The sequence below is a fragment of the Camelus bactrianus genome, chromosome 6, assembly GCF_048773025.1.
Source record: "Camelus bactrianus isolate YW-2024 breed Bactrian camel chromosome 6, ASM4877302v1, whole genome shotgun sequence".
Taxonomy (NCBI): domain Eukaryota; kingdom Metazoa; phylum Chordata; class Mammalia; order Artiodactyla; family Camelidae; genus Camelus; species Camelus bactrianus.
In genome coordinates, this window is record NC_133544.1 from 93,232,913 (window position 1) to 93,250,692 (window position 17,780).

The window sequence follows — 17,780 nt, forward strand, 5'->3', positions numbered from 1 at the left end:
AAAAATCTGTTGCATTTCTATACACTGATAACAGACTATCAGAGGAGTTTTTTAAAATGTCATTTACGATTGTATCAAAAAGAATAAAAATACCCAGGAATAAATTTAATTACTGAGGTGAAAGGCCTGTAGACTGAAAATCATGACACTTTTGAAAGAAGTTGAGGAAGCCACAAATAAATGGAAAGACACTCTTTTCTCATGAATTGGAAGAATCAATATTTTTAAAATGTCCATACTACCTTAAGTGATTTACAGATTCAGTGTAACCCTTATCAAAATTCCAATGGCATTTTTCATACGAGTAGAAAAAACAATCATAAAATCTGTATGGAACACAAAAGACCCCAAATAGCCAAAGCAGTCTTGAGAAAGCACAACAAAACTGGATGCATCATACTTCCTGACTTCAAACTAAGATGCAGAGTTACAGTAATCAGAACAGTATGGTGGTATTGATATAAAAACAGAAAAATAGATCAATAAAACAGGATAAAGATCCCAGAAATAAACCCATGCATATATCATCGGTTAATTTCCGACAAAGGAGCCAAAAATATACAATGGAGAAGGGATAGTCTTTCTTCAGTAAATGGTGCTGGGAAAACTAGACCCTTGTCTTATACCGTACACTAAAAGCAACTCAAAATGGATTACAGACTTGAATGTAAGACCTAAAACCATAAAACTCCTAGATGAAAACATAGAGGGTAAGTGCCTTAACATTGGTCTTGGCGATGATTTTTTGGATTTAACACCAGAAGCAAATGCAACAAGGGGATGGGTATAGCTCAGTGGTAGAGCGCATGCTTAGCATGCAAAATATCCTGGGTTCAATCCCCAGTACCTCTTCCAAATATAAATAAACTAAATTACCTCGCCCCACCAAAAAAATTAGAAATGAAGAAGCAAATGCAACAAAAGCAAAAATAAACAACTGGAATTATATGAAGCTAAAATGCTTCTGCACAGCAAAGAGAACCATCAATAAAAGGAAAAGGTAACCTACAGAATGGGAGAAAATATTTCCAAACCACTTATCTGACAAGAGACTAATATCTAAAATATATAAAAAACTCATACAACTCAGTAGGAAAAAAGTCATACTTAAAAATCAGCAGAGGAATTGAACAGACATTTTCCCCAAAGGAGACATACAAATGGCCGACAGGTACATGAAGAGATGTTCAACATCACTAATCATTAGGGAAATGGAAGTCAAATCCACAATGTATCACCTCACACCTGTCATCATCAGAAATACAAGAGTTGAGTGTTGGCAAGGATGTGAAGAAAAGGGAACCGTTGTGTACTCTTGGTGGGAATGTAAATTGGTGTAGCCACTTTGGGAAACATGATGGAGGAGGTTCCAACTGCTGGGTATATATCCAGAGGAAAGGAAATCATTATGTGGAAGAGATACCTGTACTGTCCCGCTCCGTGTTCTTTGCAGCATTATTTAGAATAGCCAAGACATGGAAACAATCTTAGTGCCTATCAGCAGATAAATGATTAAACAACACACAGAGGAATATTGTTCAGCCATAAAAATGAAGGAAATCCTGCCATTTATGACAACATGGGTGGACCTTGAGGGCATTATGCTAAATTAAATAAGCCAGACAGATAAGTACAAATACTTCATGAAATCACTAGGATCTATCAAAATTGAATTCATAGAAATGGAAAACAGATTTGTGTAGCCAGTGGTGAGAGTAGGGGTGGGGGGGGAATGTAAAATGCATGAAGGTGATTAAACTGGAAGTACAAACTTCCAGTTACAAGATAAATAATTTCTGAGGATCAGTACAGAATGGTATGTGTAGTTAACCAATACTGTATCATATATTGCAAAGTTGGTAAGAGATCTTAAAAAGTCCTCATTACTGGAAAAAAAATTGTAACTGGCTGGTGATAGCTGTTAACTTATTCTGGTAATTATTTTACAGTATATACCTATAATCATCATGTTGTATACTTTAGTACAATGTTTTATGTTAACTTCGTATCATTAAAATTGGAAAAAAATAATAGTCAGGTGGGAATAGATTGAGCAATGAGGGTGTAGGATAGTAGGAATGAGAGAAATTAATACTTGGAATTTGTGGAAGAAAGATTAATAACACCAGAACTGAGACACTGCTTTGGGAAAGATCCCTGGTATTGTCCTTAGTTGCTGCAAGTAATAAATCCTACCCCCCACCCGCCAAATAATAATAATACTACTACAACCTGTAAACATTGTTCTTCCTTTTAATAATAGCACTCCTGTAATGGAATTTTTTTTAATTCTTTTTTTTTTTTTTTTTTGTCGGTGGAGTGGGGAGGTAACTAGGTTTACTTACTTATTATCACTTTTTTTATTTAACAGAGGAACTGGGGATCAAACCCATGACCTCATGCATGCTAAGCATGCACTCTGCCACTGAGCTGTACCCTCTCCCATCCTGTATATGTATTTTGGCCAAAATAAACAGATTTTGATAATTTGTTAGGTTAATTAAGAGTCTCATTTTGTCCCTTTAAAAAAAAAAAGCTAAAATGAATATTAGCCTTTTGTTTGTTAAATTGTATTATACTTTTTTAATTGTCCTGTAATTTTTGCTATTTTTTTAAGCACATGCAAAAATTACCTTTTTTACTCAATGACTGAATGCCTTCTTTGGGTGTGAATTGCTCTTGAAATTTATCTTACATTCTAAACATCATACTAGGCTTTATCTCTTTCTTTGGGAGTTTCAGATATTGTTGTAGACACTATTTGTTGGCAATACAACATAAGGGAAATTTTGCTGATGGCTCTGTAAAGAACTTTCATCTTTACCAAAAAAGATACATGATGAGAAAGTCTTGCTATTGTCGTTTCATTTCTGTTTTGGACGCTAATACGGGAAGTGATACCTGAAGCTACTTATGATCAAAATGTTGTAAGCATTAGGACCAAAGCCAACATGTGGTAGGTGAAGGAACAGTAGAATAGAGAGTCTGATCACTTTGGAAATTGTTTAAACATACAGTTACTATGTGATCCAGCAGTCCTAAACCCATAAACAATTTCATCATAAGTTATATCAGAAGAGAGAGATTTAGAAGCTCGACAGTCTTATCTTGACTATCAACACAGACTGGGTGTGTTTTGACTTTAAATATTTATGTTCTTCATTTTTGATAACACCAATATATGAGAATCTGAAATAATAAACTGTAAATCATTGATTTCTTTTCACTTAGCAGATTCACAGCTGTAATTCTTTAAATATTTTCTTTGATGGTTTTATAATGTGAGTTAATTTTTTTTAACTGTCATGCAACTTCTCCAAATACTACTACATAAAACTATAAATTCACTTTAGTAATTTCATTTATAATAGAAGACCATGTCTGTCTCTCTGACAGAGCATCCATTGCTGTCTTACAGAGACTTCAGGCCAGATGAACTTTTGGTTTTGAACTTTTTTTTTTAATATGTTGGGTCATGGTAGTAGTTACTGGAAATATAAATTTCTCCCATTTCAATGTGTTGGAATGCTATGAGATGCCTTCTAGGGTGCTCTATGAAGGAAGACTTTGACCACTGCTGAGGATGGTCATCCATATTCTTCAACTCTAATGTAAGCCAGGCAGATTTGGCATCAGTTCTGCACATACAATTTGATGGATTGGATTTCTTGATTTTACTATTAGCAGCAATTCTTTATTCTGCTAGAGAGCTCTTAAAATTTCCCAGTTACAAAAGCCATGTGTATAAATCTGTTTTTATTCAGTTGCTAAGTGAAGCTTTATTGATAGAGTAATGCCTTCTGGAAAGGGGGAAATGGGTTCCTGAAACTTTTGATTGCAAAGAACACGTAGAGTGTCATACTTTTAAAAAATACCTTTTCTTGGGAAGCCTCCTACACTGGTGGTGGGAATGCAGTTTGGTGCAGCCACTGTGGAAAACAGTATGGAGATTCCTCAAAAGACTAGGAATAGACTTACCATATGACCCAGGAATCCCACTCCTGGGCATTTATCCAGAAGGAACCCTATTTCAAAATGACACCTGCACCCCAATGTTCATAGCAGCACTGTTTACAATAGCCAAGGCATGGAACCAACCTAAATGTCCATCAATAGATGACTGGATAAGGAAGATGTGGTATATTTATACAGTGGAATACTATTCAGCCATAAAAACCAACAACGTAATGCCATTTGCAGGAACATGGATGTTCCTGGAGAATGTCATTCTAAGTGAAGTAAGCCAGAAAGAGAAAGGGAAAGAAAAATACCATATAAGATCGCTCATATGTGGCATCTAAAACAAAAAAAACCAAAACATAACTACAAAACAGAAACGGACTCATAGACATAGAATACAAACTTGTGGTTGCTAAGGGGGCGGGGGGTGGGAAGGGACAGACTGGAATTTCAAAATGTAAAATAAATAAACAAGATTATACTGTATAGCACAGGAAAATATATACAAGATCTTGTGGTAGCTCGCAGTGAAAAAAAAAGTGACAATGAATATATGTATGTTCATGTATAACTGAAAAATTGTGCTCTACGCTGGAATTTGACACAACATTGTAAAATGACTATAACTCAGTAAAAAAAAAAAAGTTAAAAAAAAGAAAAGAATAACAGTAAAAAAAATACCTTTTCTCTAATTAAATGCCTAAAGTGGTAGAAACCACTGGAATTAGGTTTCTTAAGGAACTTGCTAGTATGACTCTAAAAATTCAAGTATGTATTCATTATAATATTAACATGTTTAATGAGTTATGAGTGATGCCAAATAGTTTATTCACCGGAAAAATAAACATCTACTTATGGATTTATATAATTTCTCTCCTTTCTCCTTCTACTGTTAAAATAAAGAGGAGAAATAATATAAGCATATAGTTTATCTTTTACTGCTGTCCTTGGAAGTCATTTAAAAAAATAAAGTATAACTTAATGTTTACCTTAGGTATTCCATTTGACCTGGTTCTTGAGTTAACTTTTTCGTATGTTATCTGCTAGTAACTGTAAATAAATCATGTAATATCCTTATGAAATGGAAATTCTAACTAGCCTTTATCTTAACACTAATGAATTTAAATGAAATAATACCGGCTTCTTGCTATGTCAGTTCTAGGAGTTCTTAGGGTTAGTTAGAGAGTTCTCTTTACTTTTATTATTTTGTATAAATATTTAGTTATGGAAATCTGTTTTCTATTATACAAGATCATAATTATTATTCAGTGTTTATTAAGTCACAGTTGTATGCAAGAAACAAAAAGAAATACGAGAAGATCCCTAACTTCAGAAGCTTATAATCAAATATGAGAGTACATATCAATATAATCTGATACATGGTAGGGGGCAAAAAAATTTTTTTTTAATAGTTTTCTAATGGTACATGATGTTGAGCATACTCTTGTGTGCTTATTTACTATCTGTATATCTTCTTTGGCCAGGTGTCTGTTCCAATATTTACGCATTTTTAATTGGATTTGTTCTACTAGAGTTCTTTTTTTTTTTTAAGAATTTATTTATTTGTTTGTTTGTTTATTTTATTGAAGTACAGTCAGTTACAGTGTGTCCATTTCTGGTGTACAGCACAATGTCCCAGTCATGCATATACAAACATGTATTCATTTTCATATTCTTTTTCATTAAAGATTATTACAAGATACTGAATATAGTTCTGTATGCTATACAGAAGAAATTTTTTAAAATCTATTTTTTTGTATAGTGGCTAACTTTTGCAGATCTCAAACTCCCAAATTTATCTCTTCCCATCCCGTTTCCCTTGGTAACCATAAGATTGATTACTATGTCTGTGAGTCTGTTTCTGTTTTGTGGATGTGTTTGTTAATGTTCTCTTTTTCTTAGATTCCACATATGAGTGTTATCATCTGGTATTTTTCTTTCTCTTTCTGGCTTACTTCACTTAGAATGAGGATCTCTAGGTCCATCCATATTGCTGCAAATGGCATTATTTTATTCTTTTTTATGGCTCAGTAGTATTCCATTGTAAAAATATACCACAACTTCTTTATCTAGTCATCTGTCGATGGGACATTTAGGTTGTTTCCATGGCTTGGCTATTGTAAATAGTGCTTCTGTGAACATTGGGGTGCATGTATCTTTTCGAATTAGAGTTCCTTACGGATCCATGGTCAGGAGTGGGATTGCTGGATTATGTGGTAGGTTTGTTTTTAGTTCTGTGAGGAATCTCCATACTGTTTTCCATAGTGGCTGCACCACACTACATTCCTACCAACAGTGTAGGAGGCTTCCCTTTTCTCCACACCCTCTCCAGCATTTATCATTTGTGGACTTTTTAGTAATAGCCATTCTGACTGATGTGAGGTGATACCTCATTGTTGTTCTAGAGTTCTTGGTGTAGTCTGAGTACAGATCCTTTATCAGATATGTATTTTACAAATATATTTCTTTCAGTTTGTGGCTTGTCTTTCAGTTTTCTGAATAAGATAACATAGTTTAAAGTTTAAAATTTTTAAAGTCCATGTTCAAAATTTTATTTCTTTTGTGGATAGGCGTTTGGGGTTTTGTGTTAAAATTCATCACCAAACCCAGGACAGTGGTACTCCAAGCATTAATGATGAATTGGTTATAAAAGGTTTCATAAAGGATGTAGAATATGAATCAGGCCTTAAATAAGGCAGAAGATTTAAGAGGTCATTCTAGGTGTAAGAGCTAAGAGTGGATGCTCCTTTGCTTTATGTAGTAACTTTTTTTAAGAGATGAATTTAAATAGGGAGCTGATACTGAAGGGACTTAAGTGGCAAGCTGAAGAGTTTATAATTGAGAAGTAGGAAATAGTTTTCAGCAGTGGATGCTGATAAAGAAATAGCATTTTAAAAACTAATCATTCAATTAGTTTGATTTCTTAAATGAGAGGTGCCACATAACGCAGTATTTAATATTATTCATCTTTCCTAATTATAGATTAGACTGTACTAATGTCTCATGAGTAGATGAGAAAATCGATGTAATAATGTGAGTTTTTCCCATGTTCGTGGGAGGTAAAGTGATTGTTCTGATCTATAAGCAGATGTTTAAAAAACACTTCCCCTGCTGAGTGGGATCTTTGGCTTTCTGCAGGTTTCTAACCTGGCAAGTGCTACTGCATGTGTTTTGAATACGTATATGCAAGTTTACATGGATATGAGGGCTGTGAGTGATCATTCCACCTAATATTACGTGAGTCTAAATGCACTGGAGGAAGCTAATGGCAAGCATTATAAAAATAACCTCCATCTGTTAGAAAAACAGTGAACACAAATGAAAAATATGAAGAGCAACAGACAAGATAGTACAGTTTTCCAACTCTTCTAAATGACACTGTTGTACTATTAATAATTTATGAGGCTTTGGGAGTTAGTTGAGTGCTCAAAATTGTCTGACTAGGCTAAGACACGCTTTACCTGTCCTCCAAAAAATGTAACATAAGGGAAGAAAGTATAGCCTGACAATTTCTCATATATAGACACACAACCACCTGTTAAGATGGAACTGTCTAAATTAAACATCTTAGACTTTATTTCCCTTTCTTTACCAATACTGTTTGAGGGACTTTGAGTAAACAACAAAGATAATTGAAGGAATATTACCTAAAATTGGAGATGAGAGAAAGAGTGAGAGAAAAAATACAAATTTATAATGTTCTTCCTGTAAGAAATCCAGTCATTTCTGACTTATTCTTATCACCCTGATTCTTTTTCCTTAACAGAATATATTATGAATGTAGATGTATTATTCCCTGAATTCAGATCAGTGCATTTTATTGGTAATTAACTTTATGGAAGCCTAAAATCATTATACAGGTTTAATAATGCAAAGAGAACAGAAAAGATGAAAGTAAACAGTTTAGTTTAACTACTGTAATGAAGTAAACAGATTATATCCTTGGATCACGTGCCTGCTTGTGCATTCAACTCACAGCTTTGTGCCTGTCCCTGTAGTAGGGAATTAAAGGTGTCTGTAAGAAACTTATAGTCTAGACATTTTTGCTTTATTGTATATATGCAGTAATAACCAAGCAGTTCTAATAGTCTTTTTCCTTAAAAACTTAAGGAAAATCTTTAATAAAAGTGAAACATAAGTATATGTTTAGTATGTGATTGGTGACAATTTTTTTTTTAAGGACACTTACCTAGATTATTAGAAATAGCATCGAAACTACATCATTGTAAACTTTTGTCTTGGGCTTAGTCCTGAATTGAGACACTGGAGAATTCTGGTAGGGATGAGTTTTGTTTAATATTTTTTTTGTTTCTCAGATTTATTTTCACTTTGGGGTTGTACAGAGGATGTGCTTCAGGCGCTCTGACATTGTATACTCAGTCCACAATGAAAATTAGACCAAAAGTTAAGCTTCCCAAAGCTTTGGTCTAAGACTGCTTGGTACCAATAGGTTTTTGGAAAGGCCTTCATAGAAGTAGTCTGTGTCCATCAGTAACTTGTTTTGGATTTCGTGATTGCTGTTAGTGCTTGATAAATGGTGAGGGTGGAGGAGGGGGACAGTGAACAGTGAGTAGCTTCATTTCTGATAGGTTGTGTCCGAATTAAAGGGAAGAGCTTTTAATTGCCCTCAGTTTATTTAACTGGGCTGAACCCCACCATAACTTTGTTAGCCAGTGATGAAGAGCTGACAAATAGCTTTCTTTTGGTTCATATGTACAAAGCTAGAAGAAAGCATTTTATGATGTTAAAGGGTTGTGTGTTCCCTTAGCGGCCATGGTCTGCAGCCTACTGAGTTTATGTTACCAGATGAATAACTAGTCCAGATGGCTAAACTGTTGGAGGGTATGAAACCAAAATCCATTTCAGGAAACTATCCACCTTGCTCATTTTTGGATAGGATCCATTCTGATTAGTGGTAACTTTCTTAATTTGTTTTAAAATATAATTTTTAACTGTATGCTTTCTTGATTTTTTTACCTAGGTTACCAAATATCTTCCTATGCTTGAGACCTACAGACTACGTGTCCTACAAGAACTAATCAATGGTTTTTCATCTCCTGGAGATAAATTAGAAACATAAATATGGTGCCAAAAGAACTCTTTACCTTACTCTGACTACGGTTTATCTGGATATACTTTTGTATTGAAGAGAAGTATACAGATTAAGGCTACTTGTGCAGACACAGTGTCGTGTAGGATCATGGACCATCCTAGCAGGGAGAAGGATGAAAGACAACGGACAAGTAAACCCATGGCTCAAAGGAGTGCACACTGTTCTCGACCACCTGGTTCCTCGACATCCTCTGGGGTTCTTATGGTGGGACCCAACTTCAGGGTTGGCAAGAAGATAGGGTGTGGGAACTTCGGAGAGCTCAGATTAGGTAAGCACTTGGTTATATTATTGGCTTACGCTAACAGCAACCACAGCAGCAGCTATAATAATCTTCGGTGTGCTTAAAGATAAGTAGCTTATAATTTTATGAGAAATTCTTGTAAGGAGGATCTATTGTTAAAAAAAAAAACTTAAGAATTTGTGAAGAGGACTACAGTCATTATCAGGTGTAATTGTTATCCAAGGTTCATCTCTCTTTGTGTGTGATAGGATTTTAATTTTCCACCAATTGTGAGATTTGATATTGCAGGGATATTTGCATATAGATATCAGTAAAATGAAGATTCTGATTTAGATGGTCTGAGAGATAGAGTTCTATATTCTGTCTTTTTAACAAACTCCCAGTTGATCCAGATGCTGTTGATCCTTGAACCACACTTTGAGAAAGAGTTAAGGGCTTGTTTTAATTCAGACTCTACCCCTGGTAAGGGAAGAGTAACTCCTTACTCAGTAATACCCATACTTCGTCTGCAAGGATGTATATCCTGTTTAGAGAGGTTTTCCAACTGATACTATGTTTGCATTTCTTCCTGGAAATCCCAGCATCAGGATTGAGCTGGAACTTCAGACAGAAATCATGTAATTTTATTTCCCAACCAAGGAGAGGATTTTAAAAATATTTTATATTTTACTTTAATTAATTAAGTAATATATTTTAAATGGAGGTACTGGGAATTGAGCCCAGGACCTTGTGCATGCCAAGCATGCACTCTACCACTGAGCTATTCCCCATCCCCCAAGGAAAGGATTTTTTATTTCAACTGTTAGTTTATGAGTGAAATGATGAATAATGATGAAATCAACCAGTTTGAAGATGTGAAATTGGGAAGAAGATACATTGGGTATTTATAAACTTTTTGTGGCCCTCCCTAGGTGAATGGGGAAGAGAAAATGAAAGCTCTTATAAATACATGAAGTTGGTCATCAGCTTGGGGATTGTAAACAGGTCCCCTTTTAGGCTAGAGTGTTTTCTTATTTGTCGCAGCTGTTGAGGCTATGCATTATTTTTTTTTTAATTTTTTTTAACATTTTTTATTGATTTATAATCATTTTACAATGTTGTGTCAAATTCCAGTGTTCAGCACAATTTTTCAGTTATTCATGGACATATACACACTCATTGTCACATTTTTTTCTCTGTGAGTTATCATAACATTTTGTGTATATTTCCCTGTGCTATACAGTGTAGTCTATTCTACAATTTTGAAATCCCAGTCTATCCCTTCCCACCCTCTGCCCCCCTGGTAACCACAAGTCTGTATTCTCTGTCTGTGAGTCTATTTCTGTCCTTTATTTACGCTTTGTTTTTGTTTGTTTGTTTTTGTTTTTGTTTTTTAGATTCCACATATGAGCGATCTCATATGGTATTTTTCTTTCTCTTTCTGGCTTACTTCACTTAGAATGACATTCTCCAGGAGCATCCATGTTGCTGCAAATGGCATTATGTTGTCGGTTTTTATGGCTGAGTAGTATTCCATTGTATAAATATACCACAGCTTCTTTATCCAGTCACCTGTTGATGGACATTTAGGCTGTTTCCATGTTTTGGCTATTGTAAATAGTGCTGCTATGAACATTGGGGTGCAGGTGTCATCCTGAAGTAGATTTCCTTCTGGATACAAGCCCAGGAGTGGGATTCCTGGGTCATATGGTAAGTCTATTCCTAGTCTTTTGAGGAATCTCCACACTGTTTTCCACAGTGGCTGCACCAAACTGCATTCCCACCAGCAGTGTAGGAGGGTTCCCCTTTCTCCACAGAGGCTATGCATTATTATGGAGACCCGTTGTAAGAGACTGCCCTTTGAGGGAATGGGAGCATGGAAGCATAAAGATGATTATTGTTGGTTACCAGTGCGACTTCTGATGATTTTGCAAAAGAAGATGGAAAAAAATCTTATCTCTGATCCACCATAGAGAGATTTGGGGAAACATCACTGCCCCAGCCAGAGATCACTGGGTACAGAAGTGAATTTAGGGATGCTGAGAATGAATTTATTCTTACTACTAGTAGGCTGGCAGCCTGGAATTTTAAGACCTGCCTAGGATAATGAAAGGCTCTTTATATTTAGTGATGTGTTCATATTTGGGTTAGCAAAGCCAGCAGATGCTACTGAGAATAGGAGTAAGATGTGTAATTTCACACTGCTTTAGTTCCCAGCAACTACTGAGTTGCTTTAACAGGTAGTTTTGTGAATATTCATTTCAGTAATGGATTGTCTTTGCTCTAACATCACAGTAGTACTTGAATTAAATAGTTTATGACATAAACATCCACAAAATTACTGCTGAGAGGCAGTTTATAATGCTTATAAATTCATGCATTCTCAAAACAAAATTGTTTAATTTCTATCAAGTGGAAAAAAAACCTTGGTCAATGAAAACTGGAAGTCTATTTTGTTTAATTAAGTCTAGATTTGTATTATATGATCTTTAAGTTTATACATGAATGGAAGAATCTATTAAAAGGATAAATTTGTAGCTCATATATATTTTCAGAGTAATAAAGTGTTTTTCCTCTAATGAATCTAGGATAATTACGATAGTTCTCATTTTGACTTGCTTTGTAGTCGGTAAAAAGAATTTGTCTTTCTTTTGAAGTGGTTTAATTCCTGTGTGCTGATCAGGTTTTCATTAGCCCTGGGACCATTATTGCTAGGGTGTTGTATATAGGAATACTTTTTATCAACAAAAACCAGAAAAGGTACTTTTGACATCTTCCTGACAATAGGATGTGCTGTATACCCCATTCCATTGTCTTCTTGCTATGATGTTAGAAGTAGAAGACTGTGTAGACAACAGAAGATGTAAACTGGGAAATTCCAAACTTCAGGCAGGTTCAGATAGGCCTCCACCAAGGCTATCACTTACAAGGCTGTACTTTCTTTTCCAAATTCATTTCTTTCTCTAGCCACACCATCTCTTCTGTCCCTTAAATAATCAAGTGCATTTCTGCTTCAGAGCTTTTATGCTTACAGTTCCCTCTGCCTGCAGAATTTTTTCTTCAAAATTTTGTTTAGCTAGTTGTTTCTCATCCTTCAGGCCTCAGCTTTTATGTTACTGTCTCAGAGAAATCTTCTGTGACTTCTTTAAAATAGCACATTTCTCCCCCAGCCACTACCTGTCCCATCAAACTGCTTTTTTTAATTCATCACATTGATCACTTTCTGAAATTATTTTATATATTTATCTGTTAATTGTCTCTCCTTACTTGAGTATTGAGTATTAAGTCTCCCAAACCCATTGGAGGGCAGAGATTCTATCTGTATTATATGCTGCTGTTCTTTGTGGGATGGATGGGTAGATAATCAGATGAATAGGATGAGGGGAGAAAAAAATACAGGCTCTTTTGGTTTCCTGGTATGTAGGGGATCGTAGTAGGTAGTAGCCTTACTGTTTAGACTCCTGGATTCCAGACAGAGAACCAAAAAAATAATTTTGGTTTTCTACAAATCTATTTCCACCCCATCATCCATTTAACAAATATTTCTTGTATATTTACTATCTTGCTGGACTTTGGCAAAGATACTAAGAATAACAAGATGTAGTTTCTGTCCTTAAGAATCTCACAGTCTAGGAGAGAGGGATAAATTTGGAGCATGGGATTAACAGATACACACTACTGTACATATATAACAGATAACAAGGATTTACTATGTATCTCAAAGAACTGTATTCAGTGTTTTGTAATAATCCATAATGGAAAAGAATCTGAAAAATATATGTATAACTGAATCACTTTGCTATACACCTGAAATTAATCCAATATTATAAATCAACTACAATTAAAAAAATAGGAATCTCATAGTCTAGTGGTAGAGAGGAAGAAAAACAAATTACAACACCAAGTAATAAGTATTGTAATAGATTGTTCTGAAAACTACACTGGCAGAGAAGGTTAATGAAGATTTCACAGAGGAAGGGTAGTTAATGGGAGAGTTGGACAGGACTTCACTGGTGAGCACAAGGAAGAAGCACTCTGCAAAGGCAGGAGGCACAGACACTGTTGTGAAAGTGCTTAGCGTATTGTCAAGAGCAGCAACTAGTTTTACATGATTGGGTTATGGGGTGTGAAGTGAAAGAAAAGTTATGGATGAGGCTGTTAGATAACTTAGGACCAGACTGTGAAGTGTTTGCATGGTATTAAAGCATTTGGACTTTATCCTGTAGGCAGTGGAATAGAATTATCAAGGGTTTTACAACATGATCTGGTTTGTATTCTAGAAAGATAATTCCCGGTGCTGTTAAGATTAGATCAGATAGGAAGGAGGTTGACATCTCTTGGATTTTGCTCTGATTGTAGTGCTTGTCACATTGTGACATGTTCCTCCATCTCTCTATCTCAAGAAATACTTAATGGTAGTAATTTGCTTTATTAACATTCTCATATTTATATTCTTAACTACTTTTACTGTGTGAGGCATACAGTGGGTACTTAAGAAATGTTTGTCTGGCTTTATAGTCCAAGTCGGGAATGGCCAGGCCCACCTTAACTCTGAAAATGGCAGTGAGATGGAAAGGAAGGGATGAATTAGAGAGAAATTTTAGAAGTAGGCTATAGGATTTGGTCACCAGTTATTTTAGGGGAAGGGGTCGAAGATGATTGAGCTTGCCAGGTTGGGAAAACCAAGAGAATGAGGAAACCCTTAATAGATGTAGGAAATACAGCCCTAGAGTAGGCGATGGGAAAGGCAAGTAGTTAGAGTTTGTGAATGTATTGACTTTCAGGAGTGTGCAGCACATATGCAGAAATGTGACTCTGAAACTTAGAAAAGTTTAGGCTTCAGATAGAGATGAAGAAATCATCACTATGTAGGTGTTAATGAACATGCAGTCATGGGTGATGAGATGGTGCTTGTGGAGCTTGTGTGATTAGGAGAGAGAGGGTACATTTAAGGGATGCTGAAAGAGGAAGAGCCTGAGGAGTAGAGAAGTTGAGAAGTCTAGAGAAGAGTGTCTGGAGGGGTGGGCTGTTAAGCCCTAATGTTAAGCAGGAGAAGCTAATTATAGCCTTTGTCTTTTACTTCTGTTTATATATTTCTGAGACATTTCCCTTTTTCCTTCCTTTTTGTTCTATTTTTTTTTAATGGGTACATATATTTAGTAACCAGAAAAACAAAAAGCAAAAAATATCCTTTAAAGGAACCTTTTTAAAAAGAAAACATGCCGTTGCCCCAACATTGTTTGAAAATTTTACTTAAGTGTCTCAAAAGATAACCACTAATTTTGTTTTATTTAATTTTTCAGAATAAAAAAATGTGTCAGGACATATTTTAGAACTGCAACCAAACTGTTATAAATCTGCTTTTATCACTTAATACAGCATGAATTTCTTAAGGTTTCAGCTTAAATACAGATCATTCATTTTAATGTGTATAGTTACTCAGTAATTTATAAGCTAGCCTTAGTATACATATAAATTATTTCTGTTTTTTAATTATAAGTACTATACTGAACATCCTTGTAGACACGTGTAATATAATACATCCTTTTAGTCCCAACTTCCCTGATTATTTTCTTAGGATAAATCCTGGAAGTGTACTTTCTGAATCAAAGGTGGATTGATAAATACATATTTATGATTTTGTTATACGTTGTCAACTTACCCTCCAGGAAGATGGTTTCCCTTTACTTTCTCTGTGTGTGTGTGTGTGTGTGTGTGTGTGTGTGTGTGTGTGTGTGTGTGTGTGTGTTTCTCTATCTCTTCAGAAACCTCGAACATTATCAAGAATCTTCACTTACGCTGGTCTGGTAAGGAAAAATGGTATCTTATTAAATGTGTATGTGTACATGGGTGAAGTTAAACGTCTTTACATAGTTATTTATATTTCTTCTTTTAAGCGTTGCCTTTTTGTGGCCTTTGTGTGTTTTTTCAATGGAAAGATTATTTCTGTGGAGTCTTACCTGTGTATGTTGCTCAATGGAAAGGGGAATTTTGAAGATTTGAGAAAGGAAGATTGATGAAGGATGATCATGAATAAAAGGAGGGAGGACATGATGGAGTTGAAACAGATCTGCAGGTTGTTTTTAGTTTTTGTTTTTTTTTAATTTTGAGTCTTTTTGCTGAATCAGGTCTGGAAAGACTCATGTAAACATTAAGATACAAATGATTAAGAATGGAGAATTCTTAATTCTCCAGAATTAAGAAAATGTGTGTCCCTAAGTCTACAGATAACAGCTTTTTTTCTTCTTAGTTGCAAGAATAAGTAGATAGGTGATTTCATATCCGATAGGTGTATGCTTATGTTTTAGGAGACCCTTTAGACTACCTAGTCGGACACGTGATTTTAATAATCTTTATACTATCCTTGTGAATAGGGTATTGTTAAGAACATTTTTGCTTACAAACAAGAAAATGGAGGCACAAAGAATTTACCTTCTTGCTCTTTTCTGTCTTTGGTATCTGGTGAAATATGCAGAAGTACATTAGCGCAGAAGGATGTTTCTGACGAAGGTAAATTGGCTAAGGGTATCACCTTGTTCTGTGACACACTCCTCCCTTGCTTCTAAAATAAGACGACTGTTTCTGTGACTGAAGTAGGGTGTACATGACGACTTCTCTGTGCATTGTTCTTATCTGAATTACTTAAAGTTGAAATTTTTTGAAAAATCTGAGCGAATGTAGGCTTAAAACAAGATTTTAAAGTGTTCTTCTCTAGTTGAAAGCGAAAGCATTGTAAAATGAAATGTTTACTTTTTTATTCACAATTTCTTAGGAAATCTTAGCATTTTGAACAAGTGAAACTAAATCTGTATCAGCCAAAAACCAAGCCAGTCAATAAAACAGAAAAAACTGATACACAGTCAGCCCTCCACATCTGCAGGTTCTGCATCTGTGGATTCAACCAAGTAGGGATGGAAAATATTCAGGGGAAAATAAAAATCTGATAAAGTTCCAAAAAGCAAAACTTTAATTTGCCCTGTGCCAGGAGACTGTTTGGATCGGATTTAACATCATATTTACAACTATTTACACAGCATTTATATTGTATTAGATATTGTAAGTAGTCTAGTGACCTAGATCTAGTGTACAGAGGATGTACCTAGGTTATATGCAAATACTGCACCGTTTTATATAAAGGACTTGAGCATCTGCAACCACAGATTTTGATAGTCATGGGGGTCCTGGAAGCAGTCCACCATAGATAGTGAGGGGTGACTGTATTGTGCTTTTACAACTTTGTTAAGGTTTTCCTATAAATTTGCAAATTTTTAGGGTCTGTGGTAGGAACAAACTAAAAAGTTTCAGGAGTCATGGCCTTACTCTCTTACTCAAGTGGTTAAAAGTAGAGAGTCCTGGAGTCATATTGCCTTTCCAAGTTTCATTTTTTTTTCCATGTAAGATGAGGATGATAATAATATCTACCTTACATATTTGTTGTGGAGATAAAATTCGGATAATGTATATAATCATCTAAGACAGTGATGGCAACATAGTGAGTACTTGGTTTGTATAAATAATATAAAACATTGCTTAACATTTTTATTTTTACCCAACTTGTATGAAGAAAAATGTCAAAATTTTACAAAAAAACTAAAAAGGATAGGATGGTGAATATCTGTAATACATTAACACCTAGATTTACCAGTTGTTCATATTTTGTCCCACATGTTTTGTCTCTTTGGAGATATGTGTGTGTTTACATTTGTGTATGTGTTGCAGTAAGTTGTAGTACCTGACAAAATACATTATTTCCTCTCAGAAACTGATACTTAGGTTCCTGCTTCATAGGTATGTAACATTATATCATTTGTTTTCCATATGACCCCAGGTATAATGTATTTTAACTTTCTTGGAAAACCACAAATGTATATAAAATTCTTATTCTAATAGTATTGTGGTTTAAATTTCTTTTGGAATTGCTCCCTCTTCGTTCTGATTCAAGCACAATTTCTTGAGGGTAAACAGCTTTAACGGCTCTTGAAGGAGGATTCTTTCCGTCAATAGCACAATCCATTAAAAAAAATGGCAGGAGCAAACAGTTTTAATCACGTATACCGATGCACAGACTGTGTCAGGTTAACTCGGTGACTTCAGAGGTATCACAGGATTATGCACTGACATTTTGGCTAATCAGGATAACTTAACAGTAAAATTTTCAGGATTGCTAAACCAGTTTGGAATTGTTCAGCAGGACTATGAAACTAGGGTGATTATGGATTTGATTATGAGGATCAATATTTACATGACGATCGTGCATACTTCTTCTTTTTTTTTTTTTTTTTTTTTTTTTGCAGGGGGAGGTCATTAGGTTTATTTATGTAGTTTTTTGATGGAGGTACTGGGGATTGAACCCAGGACCTTGTGCATGCTAAGCACACGCTCTACGACTTGAACTATATCCTCCCCCAATGATTGTGCATCCTAAGGAGAAAACTGTTGAATTTATGGCCCTACTTTTCCAGAAAAAGGCAAAGCTCTTATCAAAGG

General features: G+C 35.1%; 1 protein-coding gene across 14 annotated transcripts in view; it reads left to right on the forward strand.

The window, feature by feature from the left end:
• The window catches only part of CSNK1G1 (casein kinase 1 gamma 1), a 150,233-nt gene that overhangs the window by 46,156 nt on the left and 86,297 nt on the right, over positions 1-17,780 (forward strand). For all 14 annotated transcript variants that reach the window (XR_012507761.1, XR_006724893.2, XR_012507754.1 and 11 more), the window contains one exon: positions 8,942-9,341. Coding sequence is in view for 4 of the 14 variants with exons in the window: in XM_074366351.1 (XP_074222452.1) it covers positions 9,161-9,341 (181 nt within the window). In the remaining 10 variants the exon portion in view is untranslated. The remainder of the gene's footprint in view (positions 1-8,941; positions 9,342-17,780) is intronic.